The sequence below is a fragment of the Ptychodera flava genome, chromosome 5 (assembly GCF_041260155.1).
Source record: "Ptychodera flava strain L36383 chromosome 5, AS_Pfla_20210202, whole genome shotgun sequence".
Taxonomy (NCBI): Eukaryota; Metazoa; Hemichordata; class Enteropneusta; family Ptychoderidae; genus Ptychodera; species Ptychodera flava.
Genome location: NC_091932.1, coordinates 10,839,369 through 10,857,307, shown reverse-complemented (window position 1 = coordinate 10,857,307; position 17,939 = coordinate 10,839,369). Strand labels below are relative to the sequence as shown.

The 17,939-nt window shown below is 34.2% G+C and overlaps 2 protein-coding genes across 2 annotated transcripts in view; one reads left to right on the top strand and one right to left on the bottom strand.

The window, feature by feature from the left end:
- LOC139133002 (DNA (cytosine-5)-methyltransferase 3A-like) overlaps positions 1 to 11,751 on the top strand; it is a 32,165-nt gene extending 20,414 nt beyond the window's left edge. The window contains exons 15-22 of the mRNA XM_070699343.1: positions 403 to 619; positions 1,467 to 1,609; positions 2,148 to 2,256; positions 6,734 to 6,882; positions 7,687 to 7,772; positions 8,174 to 8,249; positions 9,600 to 9,715; positions 10,421 to 11,751. Coding sequence (XP_070555444.1) covers positions 403 to 619; positions 1,467 to 1,609; positions 2,148 to 2,256; positions 6,734 to 6,882; positions 7,687 to 7,772; positions 8,174 to 8,249; positions 9,600 to 9,715; positions 10,421 to 10,565 — 1,041 coding nt within the window. The 3' untranslated portion in view covers positions 10,566 to 11,751. The remainder of the gene's footprint in view (positions 1 to 402; positions 620 to 1,466; positions 1,610 to 2,147; positions 2,257 to 6,733; positions 6,883 to 7,686; positions 7,773 to 8,173; positions 8,250 to 9,599; positions 9,716 to 10,420) is intronic.
- A 4,794-nt stretch (positions 11,752 to 16,545) lies between these two features.
- LOC139132988 (orexin/Hypocretin receptor type 1-like) overlaps positions 16,546 to 17,939 on the bottom strand; it is a 119,124-nt gene continuing 117,730 nt past the window's right edge. The window contains exon 6 of the mRNA XM_070699332.1: positions 16,546 to 17,375. The gene's annotated coding sequence lies outside the window, so the exon portion shown is untranslated. The remainder of the gene's footprint in view (positions 17,376 to 17,939) is intronic.

Here is a 17,939-nt window from a genome sequence, read left to right as displayed (position 1 = left end):
AGTCATCCAGTGTAAAGTTTTTCAAGGTATTCGCAGATTAGATGAAAGTGCACGTCAAATATCAGATATCAGAAGCTGTACCTTCTTGAATGGCAAATGTAAAATTAACCAACAATTGAAAGATGGATATCAATTCAAAGTCTGAATTTCTTGCATTACATACCTGTTGACAGATTTGCTCAAATGTGTATCCGATAGATAGTATATTGACATTGATTGTGTCGAAAGAATATTGTTACACTGTATATGAAAGAGCCGTATAGCAAATCTCTTGCTTTGAAATGTTTGAAATTTCCACTATTCATAAGGTAGGACTACCACCTGAGTGATCGATCAACAGATTCACTTACATGCGCATATAGTTAATGCATGGATTGAATCACTGCAAAGTTTCCTTCACAGGAAGAACAAATTGAGGGCTGGCTGTGTTACATGTGCAGATCAGGGAGTGAACATGGATTATTGAGACGTCAAGACAACTGGAACAGTAGGCTACATGAGATGATGTTGGCTGATATTGACAGTGCAAACTCTCCAAACAGATACATCTTCCCAATACCTTTAAGACATGATAGAAGACCAATCAGAGTTTTGTCCCTGTTTGATGGCATCTCTCCAGGTAATTCAATAAAGACTTATTACCACACCAAGAAACAGGAATTTTTCAATCGAGAATATTTGTTTATAAATGTTAACAGTGTCATGAGCTCTTTACTGGCGGAGCCCAAACATTTTAGTAATTAATTTAATACAGGATACAGCAAAACAGCAATAATTAATAAGATATTATTCCTTAATGTTTTCCTTTGTTCATCGGAATTATAAACTAATCTATCAGCAGTGTTGTAGTGGTCATGAAATATGGTAATTGCCCTTGTCTGCTCCCTAAAGTACCTGAAGTGAATACCCAGTATTTAGCTTTGCAATACAAACTTTATAAGTGTTATTAACTGCTTAACTGTTGACTGATTGTGTAGACATTGAGAAGTAACTACCAAGAAGAACCATCGAAAAGCATATCAGGATGTAATTAACATATGGTTGATGCTGTTTATAACTAGCAATTAGAACATTAACAATTCAATCGTTGTGATAATTCTACAAACTCTTTACAGTACAGGAGCATTCAACACTTTCAGGCATTGCTTTAAATTCAATGTACACATACGGTATATTGCACTCTTCAAATATTCAGGGACATAGAAAATAGCCGGCAGCTGGCAAAAACAACCAGCTGTCAGCTAAAATTGGCCGACTGTGAAAATTAGTTTTGGTGAAAAATCAGGACATTTTGCACGAACTGTATGTGCCCTTACACTACAGTTAACTGCCTCTACTTGAAGTTTTGCAACCTGTTACCAAAATTTTCTACATCCCTGATAATATGAATATATTTATTCATGGTTAAATACCTTTCGACAGTTACCGGTATTATATTGTTAATTTGGAACACATTTCCGTTATAGTTGCAGTAATCCTAAAGAAGCTTGGTATCAAGGTTGATTGCTTCTATGCCTCAGAATCTGACAGCAGTGCTGTTGTTATAGCACGTGCACGTGAACCTAACATCTGTCATGTCCAAGGAATTAGGGACATTACAGAGGAAAATGTAAGTTTTGTTTCCTCGATGTGTGTGCCAGTAATTGAGCCTAGTGTTTTTAATCATGTCTAATCATAAATACTTATTAACAAACATCATTCTGTGGTAGGGATGAAATTGGTTACAGAACTCAGGCAAAAAATAACATTTAACTTTGGTTGGTATTTTTCATTACCTCCATGGGCCATTTGTTGACTTCATGAAAACCAAATGCCAACAACAAGTGAAAATCACATCACAATATCCTTCCTTTACTGAATGTTGATATGTAAAAAGATGACAACATAAAGTATGAATTGAAATGAAAATTTGTGTTATGAATTTTGCTGTAAGAATGCAAAACTCAGAAGGAGAATGTCATGTTGAAAGTGTATGCCAACCAGTCAAGAGAACATGGGCAAAGTTTGCCTTTTGACAGTACTACAAGTGTATCTGTTGCCAGTATTTGAACTTGTAACTGTCAATTCAAATGATTGAGCCAATGACTTTATCTTTAAGTTTGTCGATGCACATAAATGATTTAATTTTTGTTTCATTTATTTGGTAGCTTGCTGAGTGGGGTCCATTTGACTTGCTGCTAGCTGGCTGTCGCTTTAGTAATCTTCGATCTACAAAGACAAAACCAAAGGATTATGATCCAGATCGGTTTGCTTTGAGTAAGTATTAAAGTCATTAATCATGATCAGTGTAATGGCATTATAGACAATTGCATTCTAGATCTTTTGGCCCAATCAGTTCTATCGTTTCATCCAGTGGGAGCGATTAATAAGTGTTGACCAAAAAATATTTCAGACTTGGCACCAGGATAACACATCATGATGTGCATACTGGTATACATGATACTTTGTCCAATAATACAATCCGATTGCCTGCCAGGATGCCATTCCTTGTAGCTCGTATGTTCACAACATTTGAACTAATGTTTCACTGATGTCTATTGGAGCAGTATCTCAAGAATTCTAAGAGAGTTGGAATGAAAACTGGTGCAACTAATTTGCATATTCAGCATTTCATATTTTGGGATACAATATGAATTGACTCTATGAATGTTTATAAAATCTATAAGCTACACGTAACATACAATGATATAACTTTGAAAGTAATTTAGAACTTTTTACATCAGCTTGTTGTATTGTAGATATATATCTAATTGATGTAACCAAATCAGGAAATTTTTTATGTACATCGAAAGTAAGGTGATGTTCATGAGAGTTAAAAGTTTTTTTAGATCATCACATAACCAATTTGCTTATCATTCAATTTCCTAATTTTGTTTATATATCTAGGTAGACCTTCTGTATGAAGTAGGAAGTGTATGTACATTGAACATAATATGTTATTACATTTAATTCAGAGAATGTTTGCTTCTGCTACTTAGTAATTTGCATATTGAACATATTTTCAGAAGGGCTAACAACATATTTGCATTTCTTATTCAATTTCATAAGTTTGGTTATATATCTAGGCAGCCTTGCTATATAGGGAGGAAATAGGGTTTGCGTATTGTAAATGATGTGAGAAAAGTGCATATTTTGACAAATGCATATACCTGGATGGACTTGACAAAAGTTGAATAATTTTGTAGCATACAATTAACATAGTATGATGTTCTGGAAAGTTGTCTTCGCTTTTAAGATCAGCTAATAATTAGTTTGCATATCTCATTCAATTTCCTCAATTGGGTTATATATGTAGGTAGACTTGATATATATTGAGGAAATAGTATATGTATGTTGAAGATATTATGTTACAATTATTGAAAAACAAAAGTTTTGCTTCTGCTTATAAATAGTTTGCTTGTTTAACAAACATTCTTAAAAATGCATATATATCTTGGTGGACGTGACAAATAGTATGTGCTCTAAAGTTTTTTAAGCATTTACAGATTAAATAATTACTTATTTGCAAGTTAAACAAAGTGTCTTACACTTGGCGCACGAGTTATTGGAACACTAAATTAGGTAATTACCCAGCAACTTGGCTGAGTACTTTGCTATTTGACCTGGCGTTTACCTAAACAAGAGTCTGTTTTATGGTCTGAAGACTGATAAGAAATCCACCAAACTCAGCAGGCAGCTCCTCCACTGAGACAACTGATATGCCTACACTGCAAAAAACATTTTTGACTGGCAGCTGCATGTAGTTGATGGGAGAGTTTTGAAGGGCTGGAATAAAATGTTGTAAAGTGTAAAACATGATTTGCCGCTGTCGTTTTGTGTCCTGTTTTTGTATATATGCATGTTATTACCAGTTTTTTAATCACAATTACATACATTGAAGAAACACTGACTGTCAGAGCAACCATCCAATCATATGATAAAAATGGACTGTTCCATCAACGTCGGTGGTGGGCTCATGGAAGGTGGTAAATTTGATGAGTTTTGTAGTATTAGATTTACGAGGGATGCTGCGATATTTCCATTCCAAATAACATACAGAGGCAAAACCTGTCAGGTTCAGGCCCAGAACACAAAATGAGTACAATAGATTGTGTTACAGCATAATATTTATTCCCCCTTTTCACAATTTTCCCATGACTAGATGCCAGTTTAAAATGGGTTGTTCCAGTGTAGGCATATCAGTTTACTCAGTGGGAGCTGCGTGCTGAGTTTGGTGGATATCTTATCACATCAGTCTTCAGACAATAAAAGAGACTCTTGTTTAGGTAAATGCCAGGTCAAATTGCAAAGTGCTCAGCTAAGTTGCTGGGTAATTACCTAATTTGGTGTTCCGATAACTCGTGCCCTCGCTGTAAGTAGGGATATATATCAGACTATTCATGTTCAAAGTCTACTTAACTTTCTATTTAAGAAATTGTATTTACCACAGCTAATGTGATATGTAAGAAAGTTCTTTACGCATTTTCATATTTGTTAACAAATTATTTGCAGTTTTCAACTGCCATAATTTGCGATTCATAAATGAATTGACTATGAAAGTTTACAAAAATGCTAGGTAAACTTGTCGTACTATAATAAAACATAATTGAAGTCATTGAGGACATTTTACTTTAGCTTATTACTTCTTTGTATATTTGATTAAGTTTTGTATGGAAGGTATATATCTTATTGATGTAAGTTCAGGAAATTACTAATGTACATTTAAAGTTATGTGATATTCATTAGAGTTATAATACTATTTTTTGTAGCATACAATGAACATAATATGTTCTGGAAAGTGACCTAGCTTTTAAGTTCAGCGAATAACTACTTTGCATATCTCATTCAATTTCCTAATTTGGGTTATATATCTAGATAGACTTGATATATATTTCGGATAGGGTATGTATATTAAGAAAATATGTTACTACATCATTGGAGGACAGAATTGTTGTGTTTGCCAATAGGCCAAACCCGGAATTCGAATCGACCACGGTACAAACAAAGCCATGTGCGCAAACGCGCATAGACGTACGTGGATTTCCATACGCGTTTGTACACATGTGGGTTTGTTTGTACCGGCATCACGTGATTATTTGGGCGTACTGAGTCTGTAGAACGCATCGCGTCCTTTTATTCCGGAGTAGAACCATTATCAATTTACATATATAACATACACTTTGAAAAATGCATACATATCTGGATGGAACTGATGAAAGTTGAAGAAATTTGAAACATACAACAAACATGCTATGATGTTCATGAAAGTGGTTTTTGCATTTTCAGATAAGTTAATTACCTAATTGCATATTTTATGATTTTTCTGCAGCAGGGAATCTGAATTTCCATGTTCAAAGTTGAGTAAACTGTCTATTGCATACATTTATTGTGTTTGCCTTAGCAAGTGACAATTTGCATATTTTACATACTTTCTTGATAAGGGATATACAGATGGATATACTTGACCTAATTTGATGATTTGTTAATGTACATTGAAGATACACAAATATTTATGAAAGTGACTGAAACATTTTCAGATTGGTTAATTATGAATTTGTTTATCTAAACTTTCATAATTTTGGATAAATATATGAAAGTTTACAAAATTTATTAAGTATACTTAAAATGTATAATATTATTGAAAGTCATTGAGCAATTTACTTCGGCGATTACTAATTTGCATATTTGTAATGCACTTTTCCAATTAGGGATGTATCTCTGACTTGATAAAAAGTGACAAAACTTGCTATGTACATTGGAGATACTATGATATAATTTTCATGAAAGTGTTTTGGAACTTATAGGTAAACTAACATATCAAATGAATTTTCATAATTAGAGATACATATCTGAATAAACTTGATCGAAATTGACAACATACCATGTACCTTGAAGATACTATGATAAAATATTTCTGAAAGTCACTTAGCATTTTTACTCCAGCAAGCTACTAATTTGCATATTGAACTAACTTTCCAAATTAGGGACATAAGACTGGGATGACACTAAAAAACTTTATGAAACTACTATGTATATTTTGTATTAGAGAAAGATATTTTGAGTTTTCATGTCAGCTAATTTGTAATTTGCATGTTCAATGAGCTCCCCAGTTTGGCATATAAAGCTGGGAGGACTTGACCAAAGGCAATATATGCTTGATATATAAAGTGGTGATACAATGACAGCAGTCAATGAAATTTAGTATTTTTATTTAAGCTTAATTTTTATTTGTATACTTAATGACCTTTGGAATTAATCTGTAGTAAATATTGTTCATGATGTTGATCGTAGCAATTTCAATGAAAACAAAAAATTGTGGCAAAAGTTTCAATTTACAGATAACTGCAAAAATTTACTGAAACACTCGAGCATTTTCAGTTTATATGTAGTTATCAAAAGTAGCACAGAATGTGCCTATTTAAGTTTTTTAAGAATGTTTTTCTTTCCTTGTGTTCAACTTGATCCAAAACTTTGCTTCTCTCTTCTTGAGGTGAACTAACAGGGTAAATCATTGAGAAACATCATGTAGCACATTATTTTCAATAATACAATTTAATTGCATAACTATCGTAATTTTCATGGTATGATTGATACCACATCATCACTTATCATATGATTAAGTATTTCTTCTTATTTTGCACGATTGCCACATATTCCCAGATAGGAGAATTTGAAAAGATGATGCTTAGCAGATGTGACAGAAAAACAATCGTGCCTCATTATTAATGCCATTGTGGGATTTTGTATCATTCAGAACCCAGTGTCCAGCGAGTGCTTGAATTTCACAGAATCTTCAAAGCCTTGACTGGAAATAGGGATGTCAGCAAACCATTCTTTTGGTTATTTGAAAGTGAAGCTGATATTGATAAGGAGGATGAACTGTCAGTCTCAAAACTACTTCAGGTATGGTTGTTTTGAAATTATATAAGTTAGATTGTGGTGAGAGTCTGCGATTTTTTTCTCAAAGTCTCCATTGAAGTTACATGGCATGACAGTTTCCATTCCTTGAAAGCTCCTAAATCTAAAACCATCAATAGTGCATAAAAAAGCCAAAGGTATAGTGAGGAAATCCAAGACACAGATTTGAAGGATATAACCAAGGCATGTCAATGACAAATTTCAAATGGAAATTTTGCAGCATGTTCGATAAAAGGAGAAAAAAGTATTTTTGGAAGGTTTGGCAAAACTCTTGTCATGTGACTGTTAATGAGATTTCCCTAAATCAGGGCTTTCAGAAAATATATATTTTATTGGGGTATGAAAAATGTTAGACATTGTATGTAAATTCAAATATAATGCATTGTCCTTCTTGTTCTTGTTCACATGTATTCAGCATTCCGCTTTAGAAATATCAGGAATATTGAATGTAAAAGATTGAAAATTTGTAGGGTGATTCAGGTTGTATTGTCTATGACATCAGATGTCTGTATACCTTACATGTTAAACTTTAATTAATGTTGTGAACTTTATGAGGTCTATGTTATTAACAGTATTGAATTTATATATACTTCATTGGGGTTCAGTTTATTTATTGGGGTTTAGTTTTGCAAGTGAGAAAAAAATCTGAAAGTGTCTCTTTTGTATGTAGGATTCTTAAGCCCTCACCCAAATGTTAGTACAGCAAAGACTCATACTCCTACATCAATCTTTGCTACTTTGTGTCAGATATTAGTTATTTTGTAACATTTATTTTGACTTTTAAACTAGGTTGAGAGTATGGCTTTTGATTCTAATGATGTGTCTGCTCTGATAGGCTTCAGGTATTTCTGGGGTAACTTGCCAGGTATGAACAGGTAAGAGATAATAAAGTGCTTTTCTGTCCTGTAAAATATCAATTGAACAGCTGTTAAGTCGAGAAGTTAAAGATTTCAATCAGGGCTGATTAATGATATTTTTGGAAGATTTTCGAAACAGACACAGAATCAAAATGTTTTAAGTTACTGCAATTTCAGTTCAAAATGTTACACATTGTATGTAAATTCAAATATAATGCATTTTCCTTCTTGTTCACATGAATTCAGCATTCCGCTTTAGAAATATCAGGAATATTGAATGTAAAAGATTGAAAATTTGTAGGGTGATTCAGGTTGTATTGTCTATGACTTCAGATGTCTGTATACCTTACATGTAAAACTTTAATTAATGTTGTGAACTTTATGAGGTCTATGGTATTAACATTATTGAAGTTTTACAGACCAGGGTTTTGGAAGAAGAATTACTCAGAAACAGTTCAGGATTTCTTAAGTGGTGACTATGACAGGCAAGCTCAGGTACTCATATATGTGCATTCCTAGAAATGAATCATAGATATCATGGAATAAGATGTTGCTGCTAACTCAGTATTGTTAACTGCCATTTCTTTGGCATGTCTTTTTCAGTGCAGTTTTACTAGAGTATTGGTGTCAACGTTGAATGCAATTCTTCTGAAAAGATTACCACATTTTCTGTGTGTGAATTTTATGAGTTGGTCAGCTATGAAAAAAGGAGTGGAAAAACAATTCAATGATTTACATACTGAAATTAACAGTTCCATGTGTAATTTACAGAAAATATATTTAGTATAATTTGATTTAATATTGTAGTCTCTTAGTTTATGCTCAATTAAAAGTCCTAATTTTGGGGCAAGAACCATCACACCCATTAATATTATCCAGAACAAGCACTTGTTTGCTCATCTGCATGTAGATGAACATGCTTAATTAATTATCTACACTTTTACAATTTATATTTCTATTTCTCTACATGCATGTTGTCTGCAACTAACTTTTGTGTATCAATTTTATAGTGTTGTAAGCATCTATTGATGACCTTGTTTGTTGGGGCCACAATCAATAGTAGAGCATGACAATTGCAGTTTCAAAGTGATGGTTGAAGTGCCATCACTGTGAATGTATTTGATATGTATGAAGTACAAGGTGCTGGATTAAATGACATCGTAGAGTTCTTAATTCACAGGGAAATTATGGCTGTAGCCATGTCTATCAATATTAAATGCTGAAGGCAAATGAATTTTTATAATCACTGTCACTTCCCACAATGTGCAAAATTTTATTTTAAATTGCATTATGATGACCCAGAAGATAAAAGATCTAACCAGTACAGCTCCTCCTGATGAGTATACAGTATATACGGCTAGTTTTCATTTGGGTTCAAACTCACAACACGCGGCATCCATTCGCCTAGCGGAGAGGCAACATACAGAACAGCTCGGCCAAATTGGTTGCAGCTGAAGAGCGTGATCTTTGAAAAACCTTTCAGCCATCCAACATCAGATTCCAAAATATTTGCCATTGCAGTGGAGATGAATATCATTTTCATTCAGAATATCGGGTTTGTTGCCATACTTATGATGTAATTTGGTACCAATGACAAACTATGAGCACCTGGAATAGACAGTAGCTTTAACCCTTTGAACCCGTCTCGGACAGAAATGTCCGATGACGTCATAGAATATCAGGGGGTCAGGGTGCAAAGGGTTAAAGCCATAGCCTTCATACTGTTCAGCTCAGGTAGTTTATTTGTAAAGGATGATATGCAAGATCAAGGCTGTTATTGACACTTATTATACCTATTTAATCATTCTGTGCATCATCAAGTCTGATACTTTAATATTTTGGCAGTATGATCACATTGAGACAATTATCCCAAAGGCTAGTGCTAGGAAAAACAGGAAAATGGACTTACCGGTGAAGATGGGGGACGAATATGATGAGTTGTGGACTACAGAAATAGAAAAGTAGGTTCTCAAGATCCATTTGCTGTACCTCATGATATTCTTTTCAGTTTTTTTTATTCTGTCTATAAAAACACTTTGTTGTTCTCTGAATATAATCATGTTGGAAAAATAGTGCTGTAATTTTCATCACAGCCTGCGTGTGTTATTTTCTGAGTTACTATTGATAATGGCATTTTACGCCTACAAAGCATGTTTTATACTATTCTTTGTGTGGTAAATCTTTTATTCTGTATTTAAAGATATTTGAGGGGTAGAAGCAAGGAAAACAAACCTGTTTCATGAACAAAAATAATGAAAAAGATATTCAAATATTGTAGCTCTATCAGCTCTGCTGTCAGCAATATAGAGCTTACCAGTACTGTCTGTCAGGGTCCTGTGTCCCCAGTTTCTATCAAGTTTGCTCACTTACTGTATGTATGTATAAACACACTATTTCTATACTAGGTGAGGCGTAAATACAGGGAAAGAGTTTAAAAGAAAATAGTACAGTCATATCCTGTGGCAATTGAATTTACGTTAACGTTTCTAGTTCTAGTGATACATGTACTGTAGTGATACTGATTTCGTCATTTTCAATGCTTTCAGGTAAACTTTCTCTCTTTCCAAACATATCATCACTAGGTATTACAAACTCATGGTTGTGTAGAATTGTCTTAGAAAGTCCTGTCATACTTATGTGTATTCAAAAATGTGATGTTGTTACAGGTTGCTGGGTTTTCCGGAGCATTACACCAATGTTACTGACCTTGAGCAAAGCAAAAAGCAACGTTTACTGTGTGAATGTTGGAGTTTACGCATGGTTAAACATCTGCTGGCCCCTCTCAAGGAATACTTTGCGTGTGATTCGTAGAAACTCCAAGCCAGTGATGGTTTCATACAATCTTGGCATTACTTCATTGGATACTGACATTTAACAACATTGTATAAAGGCACACTGAAGGGTCTATATAGCCTTTAGGCTTCAACCTATACACTCTATGAAGAAGTAGATTGCTGTTCCAGCTGCAAAAGATATTGTAACTGTCATATTGATAGACAAGAGCATCATGGGTTTATCATGTAACAGGAGTGTGCTCTATGATGCAACTGATAACGTCTGCCGATTTCTCATTCAAATGTTATTTTAACTGTTTTACAAGTTTCACATGTTTATCCTCTTGTGTTGAACTTTAAGTTATCAGCAAAAACTTTTCCCATCAATCATGTTTTAAAAAGTATTTACTTCGGAGAAACTTTTCAAAGTATGACTCAACTGTAACATTCGCACTGGTGAGATAAAGCCTCTTTCAAGCATGTTGAACATTTTAAATGGGTTTATCTGTGTATTTCTTGCAGGTTAATATCAAAGAGACGTTTAAGCTTGATCATGATAAAACTGAACTGTTGACAATTACCATTTTATAGTTAAGTGTTTAAAGACGTTGCACATGTTGTGCAAGAGTTCGAGATTTTTTTATGATTTTGAGGTGAGGAAAATTGTGTTTTCATGTTATGTTATGTTGTGCACCAAGTGAGCTTTTTACATACTACATGCAAGTCTCCATGTTGTATTTGCATAAAAGTTATCACTGACACAGCTGATGGTGAACTGAACAAAGAAAAGAAAAAAAAACTTTGCTAAAACTTTTTCTCTTGGCAGATTTACTTTGCATGGTGATTGTAACAGTGATGATGTATCAGAATTTGTAATCACAGCTTCATGTCATTGCAGTTTGCCGTTTTAGTTAGCCATCATGGAAAGAGAGTCACCTTGTATTCAGAAGACTGTTGTGTACTATTTCCACGGATAATTTCCATTGAAAGAGCATCATTTTGTTTTCAGAAGACTATCATGGAAGCGCCCCTTTAATATCAGTATTGACAGTGAAGAAAAAGGGTTACCTTCCACTTGATAAGACAAAGAGCAATCATAGTGCCTCAATTTCTGTTGACATTTTGTGGTGAAGAATGACCATCATTGATGACCGTGTTGTGAAACTCACATTGGTGCACCATTTCAGAGTTTACAGTTATTAAACGTTCTGATGATTTTAAATAATGCTTTGGGTGGTCTATTCATGTATTTCATACTGGAAACCACATAACAAATAATAGGTTGTCCAGTCTTTTGGCTCTACCTCATACACCAGTGGACCAAAAACTCCTATCATTAGGTGTGTTTATCTGTTTTTCCATTTGCCACACTGTCATTAAAGCAAACTGGTGGAGCTGAGACTAAAATTGATTGAACAAACTATTGAATTCATAGATAATTCTGTCCAAATAAAGATTTTTGTCAAGAAAACTTGCAAATGAGTTGAAAAAATGCAATAATGGCAAATTCAAACAATCGTGAACTATAAGTCAAGTTGCTCAGATATTTGGTACATGATATTCATGACACAATAGATGCCCTGTCAGAGGTTTATTTTGTATTTGACTTTGTGTTACGTATGGGCTTACAAGGGAATAGGCTACCAATGGAATCAAAATGGAAGTAGTCAACATATGAACTTGCCGTAGTAATGACACAGATCATATTACATGCATTGACAGAAAAGAGAGCCAAGTGTCCTGATATGTATCATCACCTGCCTTCTAGATTGGAGTTGCAACCATGGCCACTTCACTGTTGATTAAGCTTACTTGATGCAGTCAGAAGTTTTGCTAGCGTAAGGACACAAGAGACCCTGCCAAGGGATGTAAATTAGAGCTAATGATTGGCACCCTGTGTTAAAAATTGAGACAAGATACCACTATCATTCATTAAAGCTTCTACCGTACATGATAATTAGTTTATTGAGGCAACACACTTTTATGAGATCACTGCTATAGCATCTGGCAAACTTGTGTGTCCTACACTGTAAAGTTAAGTGTTCAAGGATAGAACACCAATTAAACGCCTTTTTGTAACACTTTTTGAACGCGTCTAGACGTTCAGAAATTTAACACTACGTGTTCAACCAACGTTCAATTTTTGAACACACGTGTGCAGATTTTGAACACTATGTGTTCATCAGACATTATATTGAACATTTGGTGTTCCATATCTGAACACACGTTGCACATGAAATGTGTTCAAAAATTTGAACGCATTTACGCGTTCAAGGGGCTGTAACACTTTTTGAACGCATGGACGCCGTTCAACGATAAGTGTGTTAAAGGATTGAACACATGATATGCACTTGTTGAACACATTAACTTTTGGCGTTCAGGGGGTGTTCAAGCCTGGAAATAACATAACGGACCACTGATATTAAGTAAAATTATTTTATTCTAAAAATACACAAAAATTAGTCGAGTAAAATACAATTATTTAGTGTAAAATGGGAAAATAAACATGGCCACTTTGTAATGTTTGTCAGAGGAAAACACCAACGATGTAAACACCTTCCTCCTATCAAAACATAAACAAAAGAAAATCTTTATAAACACTGTCGATCGTTTTCAAAATATATGAACAAAGTAATGACAAAACAGGTTTAACTTCAATATTGTGGATTACATTGCAAACTTGGAAAAAGGTTAGTCACGGCTTCTCTGACGCACATGGTACATAGTTGTCCACACTAAAGTAACATAACATAATGCACAACATGTCAAGTTGTCACAAAGTGTCACAGTAAGACACAACATGCAGAAAGTGGTAAAGGGGTCCTTGGAGGTGTAAAACCCATTTCCTTGTCCAACAAAGTCCTTCATGAACGAAAAGATTTGTTGGTTTGTAATACCTTTAAATAAACTCTGAAATAAATCAGTGACATATCAAAACTCTACTTCTCAGAAATTAAAAACACATTAACTAATTTTGACTTCGTTTCATAAGTTTTGTTCTGTATGTCAATAAGCATTTGCTGTTGAACCTGGAAATTTCAGTCCTTACTAAAATTCACTTATTAAAAGGAAACTGCAGTCTAAAACCAATGGCAAGAACCTAAATGTTAGCCATTTCAACACCAATATAGCAATACAACAAGCAACTTAGACGTCGAAAGAGCTCGCAGTGTTTTGTAAAGGATCTCTGACAGCTCACTTCGGGATGGCCTCACCAAAAATTGGAAAAAGCTGCAAAAAATACACAATTGAAGATTTCACCATGATTTGGACATATCAAATTGAGATCATCCCAAAAACATGTGTAGCAAATATCAAAGCTATCAGACAGGTAATTTTTAAGATACAAATTTTTTGACCAAAAATGGTAAAAATTGACCCCAAAATAAAAACTTGCAGATTTCATCATAACTTGAATATATCACATTCTGATAATTCCCTATGTCTTAAAATGTCTGAAATGTCTTTTATGTCTCAAAAATACAAATTTGCATATTTCTGCATAATTTGAACAATCTGAAAAAGCTATCCGCAGAGACTTATGTCAAAAATATCAAAGCTGTTCATTAAGTAGTTTTGAAGAAGATTTTTTTTAAAGATTGTTTGACCAAAAACGAAAAAAATTGCCATGAAAAATAAAGATTTGAATATTTCATCACAACTAGCACAAATTTTACGAAGGTCATTCTTAGGGACATGTTTTCTAAATATTAAAGACGTCGAACCACCAGTAAGAGAGAAGAAGATTTTTGCCAAAAAAATTCAAAATTCTCCTCAAAAATACAAATTTGCGTATTTCACCATAACTTTAACATATGATTAGAGTAATCTCTGGGAACCTGTACTCCAAATATTAAAGGAATCGTACTGGCCGTTTTGAAGAAAAAGCTTGGGATGTAAAAATTTGAGGACAATGCCTCACATTCACCTATTAGATAAGCTCTGCGTCGCTGAAAGCAAAGCTAAAAAACAGTAACAAATCGAGAACAAAAGACGTGTTGATCTACAATACAAAATAATCTAAGATTTAGTAGCAGGCTATGATCAATTAAATGTTACTGGAGCTTAAGCCTTCAAAGACGTGACGTCTCCTTCATCAGATGCAAGGGTGCAATGAAGAATTGAAGCAGAAAGCAACAGAAAATTCAGAGTGAAAATTTCAGAAAATTCAGAAATTCAGAGTGTACATTTTTCACTCTGAATTTTCTGTCGCATTCAGCTTTAATTCTTCATTCCATTCTTGCATCTGATAAGGGAGACTACAAGTATTTGAAAACTTATTCTCCTGTAACATTTAGTTGATCATAGCGTTCTACCAAAGCTTAGATAAATTCAGAACAAAAATACAGAAACTTATCAAAATTCAGTTATTGACCCTCGGAAGTTTAAATCTACATTAGAGATTTACTGAGGTTCTCAAGCTTGTATCCAGGCAGCTACCTCTACACTCATCTTCTTCAATTTCTGCACCATCAGCTTCTGTAATAACTCTTCGATTACCAGGTAAATCCAACTTTTCACATCCTGAAAATAATGCAACAATAGGTATTATGGCGACATGAGACTTTAAATGAAAGACATGTGGCCTTATTAGGTTAAGAAAAAAGGGGTGACTTTGGTATACAGTGCCTCTTTTCGATACTGTTACAAAATATTGGCTTCTTCTTGTCATCAACTGATGAAAAGTAAAAGAAAGGCCAACTCTCTTATGCTGAAACAATAGAGTGTACACTCTGCAGGCCAACTCTCTTATGCTGAAACAATAGAGTGTACACTCTGCGATGTTTAACTAATGTTTTATATGCGATTGTGATTACTAAAAGACATGTGTTAGCTGTGATTACGCAGCGGTGTGCGGCATATCGATCGCGCTCGGGTCAAGGGTCATCGCTACAGTTTTGCGGTGATGACCCTTGACCCGAGTGCGATCGATACGCCATGGCCCAAAACACCGCTGCGTATTTACAGCTAATGTATGGTATACAAGCCACTGAAAGAAAAAAAGGTTTCTTCACGTATTTTAGCTATTCCAAAGTACTACACAAATAATTTCAAAGGATAATAATACAGATTCTTCAAAATTCAACACATTTTACTATTTTGGAGAGAAAACTTACCCTTTCTGGTCTTTCTTCCGCACGATCACGACTTCAGCGTGCGTTTACAAGAATAATGTCGCAACTTCCGTTTTGATGCATGACGGGATAAGAAGAGGCACCAAACTTGAACACCAAGTGTTAAGGAGTAGAACGCCTCTTGCACGCCGATGTTAAAATTAAAACGTTCATAGTGCTTATCTGATTTTCTTTTCCAAATTTCCAAATTTCAACCCGTAATAAACGTATAAAATTATTTTGTATACATTAGCTTTCTTTTTAGAAAAAACATGCTTTCAGTAATTTTAGACCGGAGATATTTTTCACTTAGTGGGAAATTCGTTACATCAAAATCCGCGTACGTTTGCCTAACAGCGATGCAGCAGTAAATTTAATATAGCCATAGTAAAGTAAAAAACACTAAAGATTGTTAATTATTTTACAGTATTGCAAAATTTCTGTCATGCTGAGTTTTTGAACACTTGAAGGAGATGGTTCTTAACACTACGTGTTCAGGTTTAGAACATCATTGTTAATAATATGAACACTAGTGTTAACAATGTGAACACTAGCCGTTCAAATTTGAACACCGACACGTACATTTTGAACGCGTAAAGACGCGTCTGGCGTCCGCTATTTTTACAGTGTATGCAGACAGTGTTTCTGGGGAAATTGAAATAACAAGACTTATACATATAGAGGTGTGCATGGTAATGTTACAGTGTATCTCAATCTTGAACACAGGGTGCCAATCGTAAACTCTCATTTACAACCCCAGATAGTGCAGGTTTTGCCTTTGTACCAACAGAATTTCTGACTAGATCAAGTGATCTTAATCAACAGTAAAGTGGCCATGAGTGTAATAATTGCTTTGGCTGTACACACACACATACATACATTTAAATACATCATCTACAGCTTGAGGAAATAGAATCACTTATTACACTTTTTATTACACTTTTTGGTTGTTGTTTACTGTTAATAGTTCCAACATCAAGCCAGGCAAATACAATAATAACAACAGTTTACAAATGGTATTGGAATTGTGAATTCAGAAAGAAACTTAAAATTAACAGCAAGCTTATTTTGAAATAATACAATAAAATCCTTTTCATCATTCTTAAAAAAGACCAACTACATGCAGCTTCGTATCCCTCTGCCATCTTCACTGTCGCTTTCAATACCAAATTTCAAAATTATCAAATTAAATACACGTTGAACGATACCAAATTTACAGCTGATTGTTTTACTCTCGTTTTCAATTTTTTTTTTATCATTTCTGTAACAGGAAGACTGCTCGAATAACTCACGGCATTTTCAAAGCTATAAAAGTCTTTTTAGTCATGTAAGGAAGTTTGTTAGGAATTGAGGCTATTTCATACCCTATGATTTTGGTACAAGGCTATGCAACTATTGTGAAAGATGACATATGAAACGTTATGATCGAAGTAACTTTAATATCCTTGCAATTAAAAAAAATCGTACACTCATCGAACACCTGTGCTAAAGAGTGCAAGATGTTAATTAGTTTTCTCACATGACACAAGAAAATGTGATTGGTGCTACACTTACTGTTTTGGTAGACATTTGTCAATTTACACATGTAACAGAGCATTTTAAGACAGTAGGGAAACAACAACAAATTATCTTATAATCACAAAATATACACTTCCATTGTCTTCACAAAGAACAGGGCGCAGGTCATCATATTTATTTTGTTCACGCAGGTTGCACTCCAGGCTAGATCCTTCCTATGGCACAGTACTGCAAATTTCCCATAATTCATTGCGATTTGTATCCTCAGAGATTCCCCAGAGAAGTCTGCCAGGTCTCCCATGTGTAGACAAATTCATAGACCAGTTGTAAAAATTCTGAAAACGTACTTTTAAGAACACCATTCTTCTCGATTCTCATTTTAAATGATTTGGCAAATTATGCAAGATTGAGAGAGGAGATAGCATTTTTGTAAAATTTTCCACTGATTGTGTCTTCAGCCATACAGAATAATGTGATGGAAAGTAGGGAGACCAGTTGCACCTGTTTTTTGAAACAAAAGGATATTGATTTTTTCCAATGGAAATGACAAAAGAAATTTGCATTCTAAGTTTTCTCAGAGAATAACCCCTTCAATTCGTCATAACTTGCTGCCTAAAAAGTATGGCATTTGTAGTACCTACAGAACATGACTTCCATGGTTGTTTAATGGTTATTTTGAAACTTTTGCTGAAATTTCTAAACGTACTTTTACCGGATATTATTTAACAATTATTCTGATGCTGAACATTAGTGCTTACATGCAGTACTGGAAAAGCTTT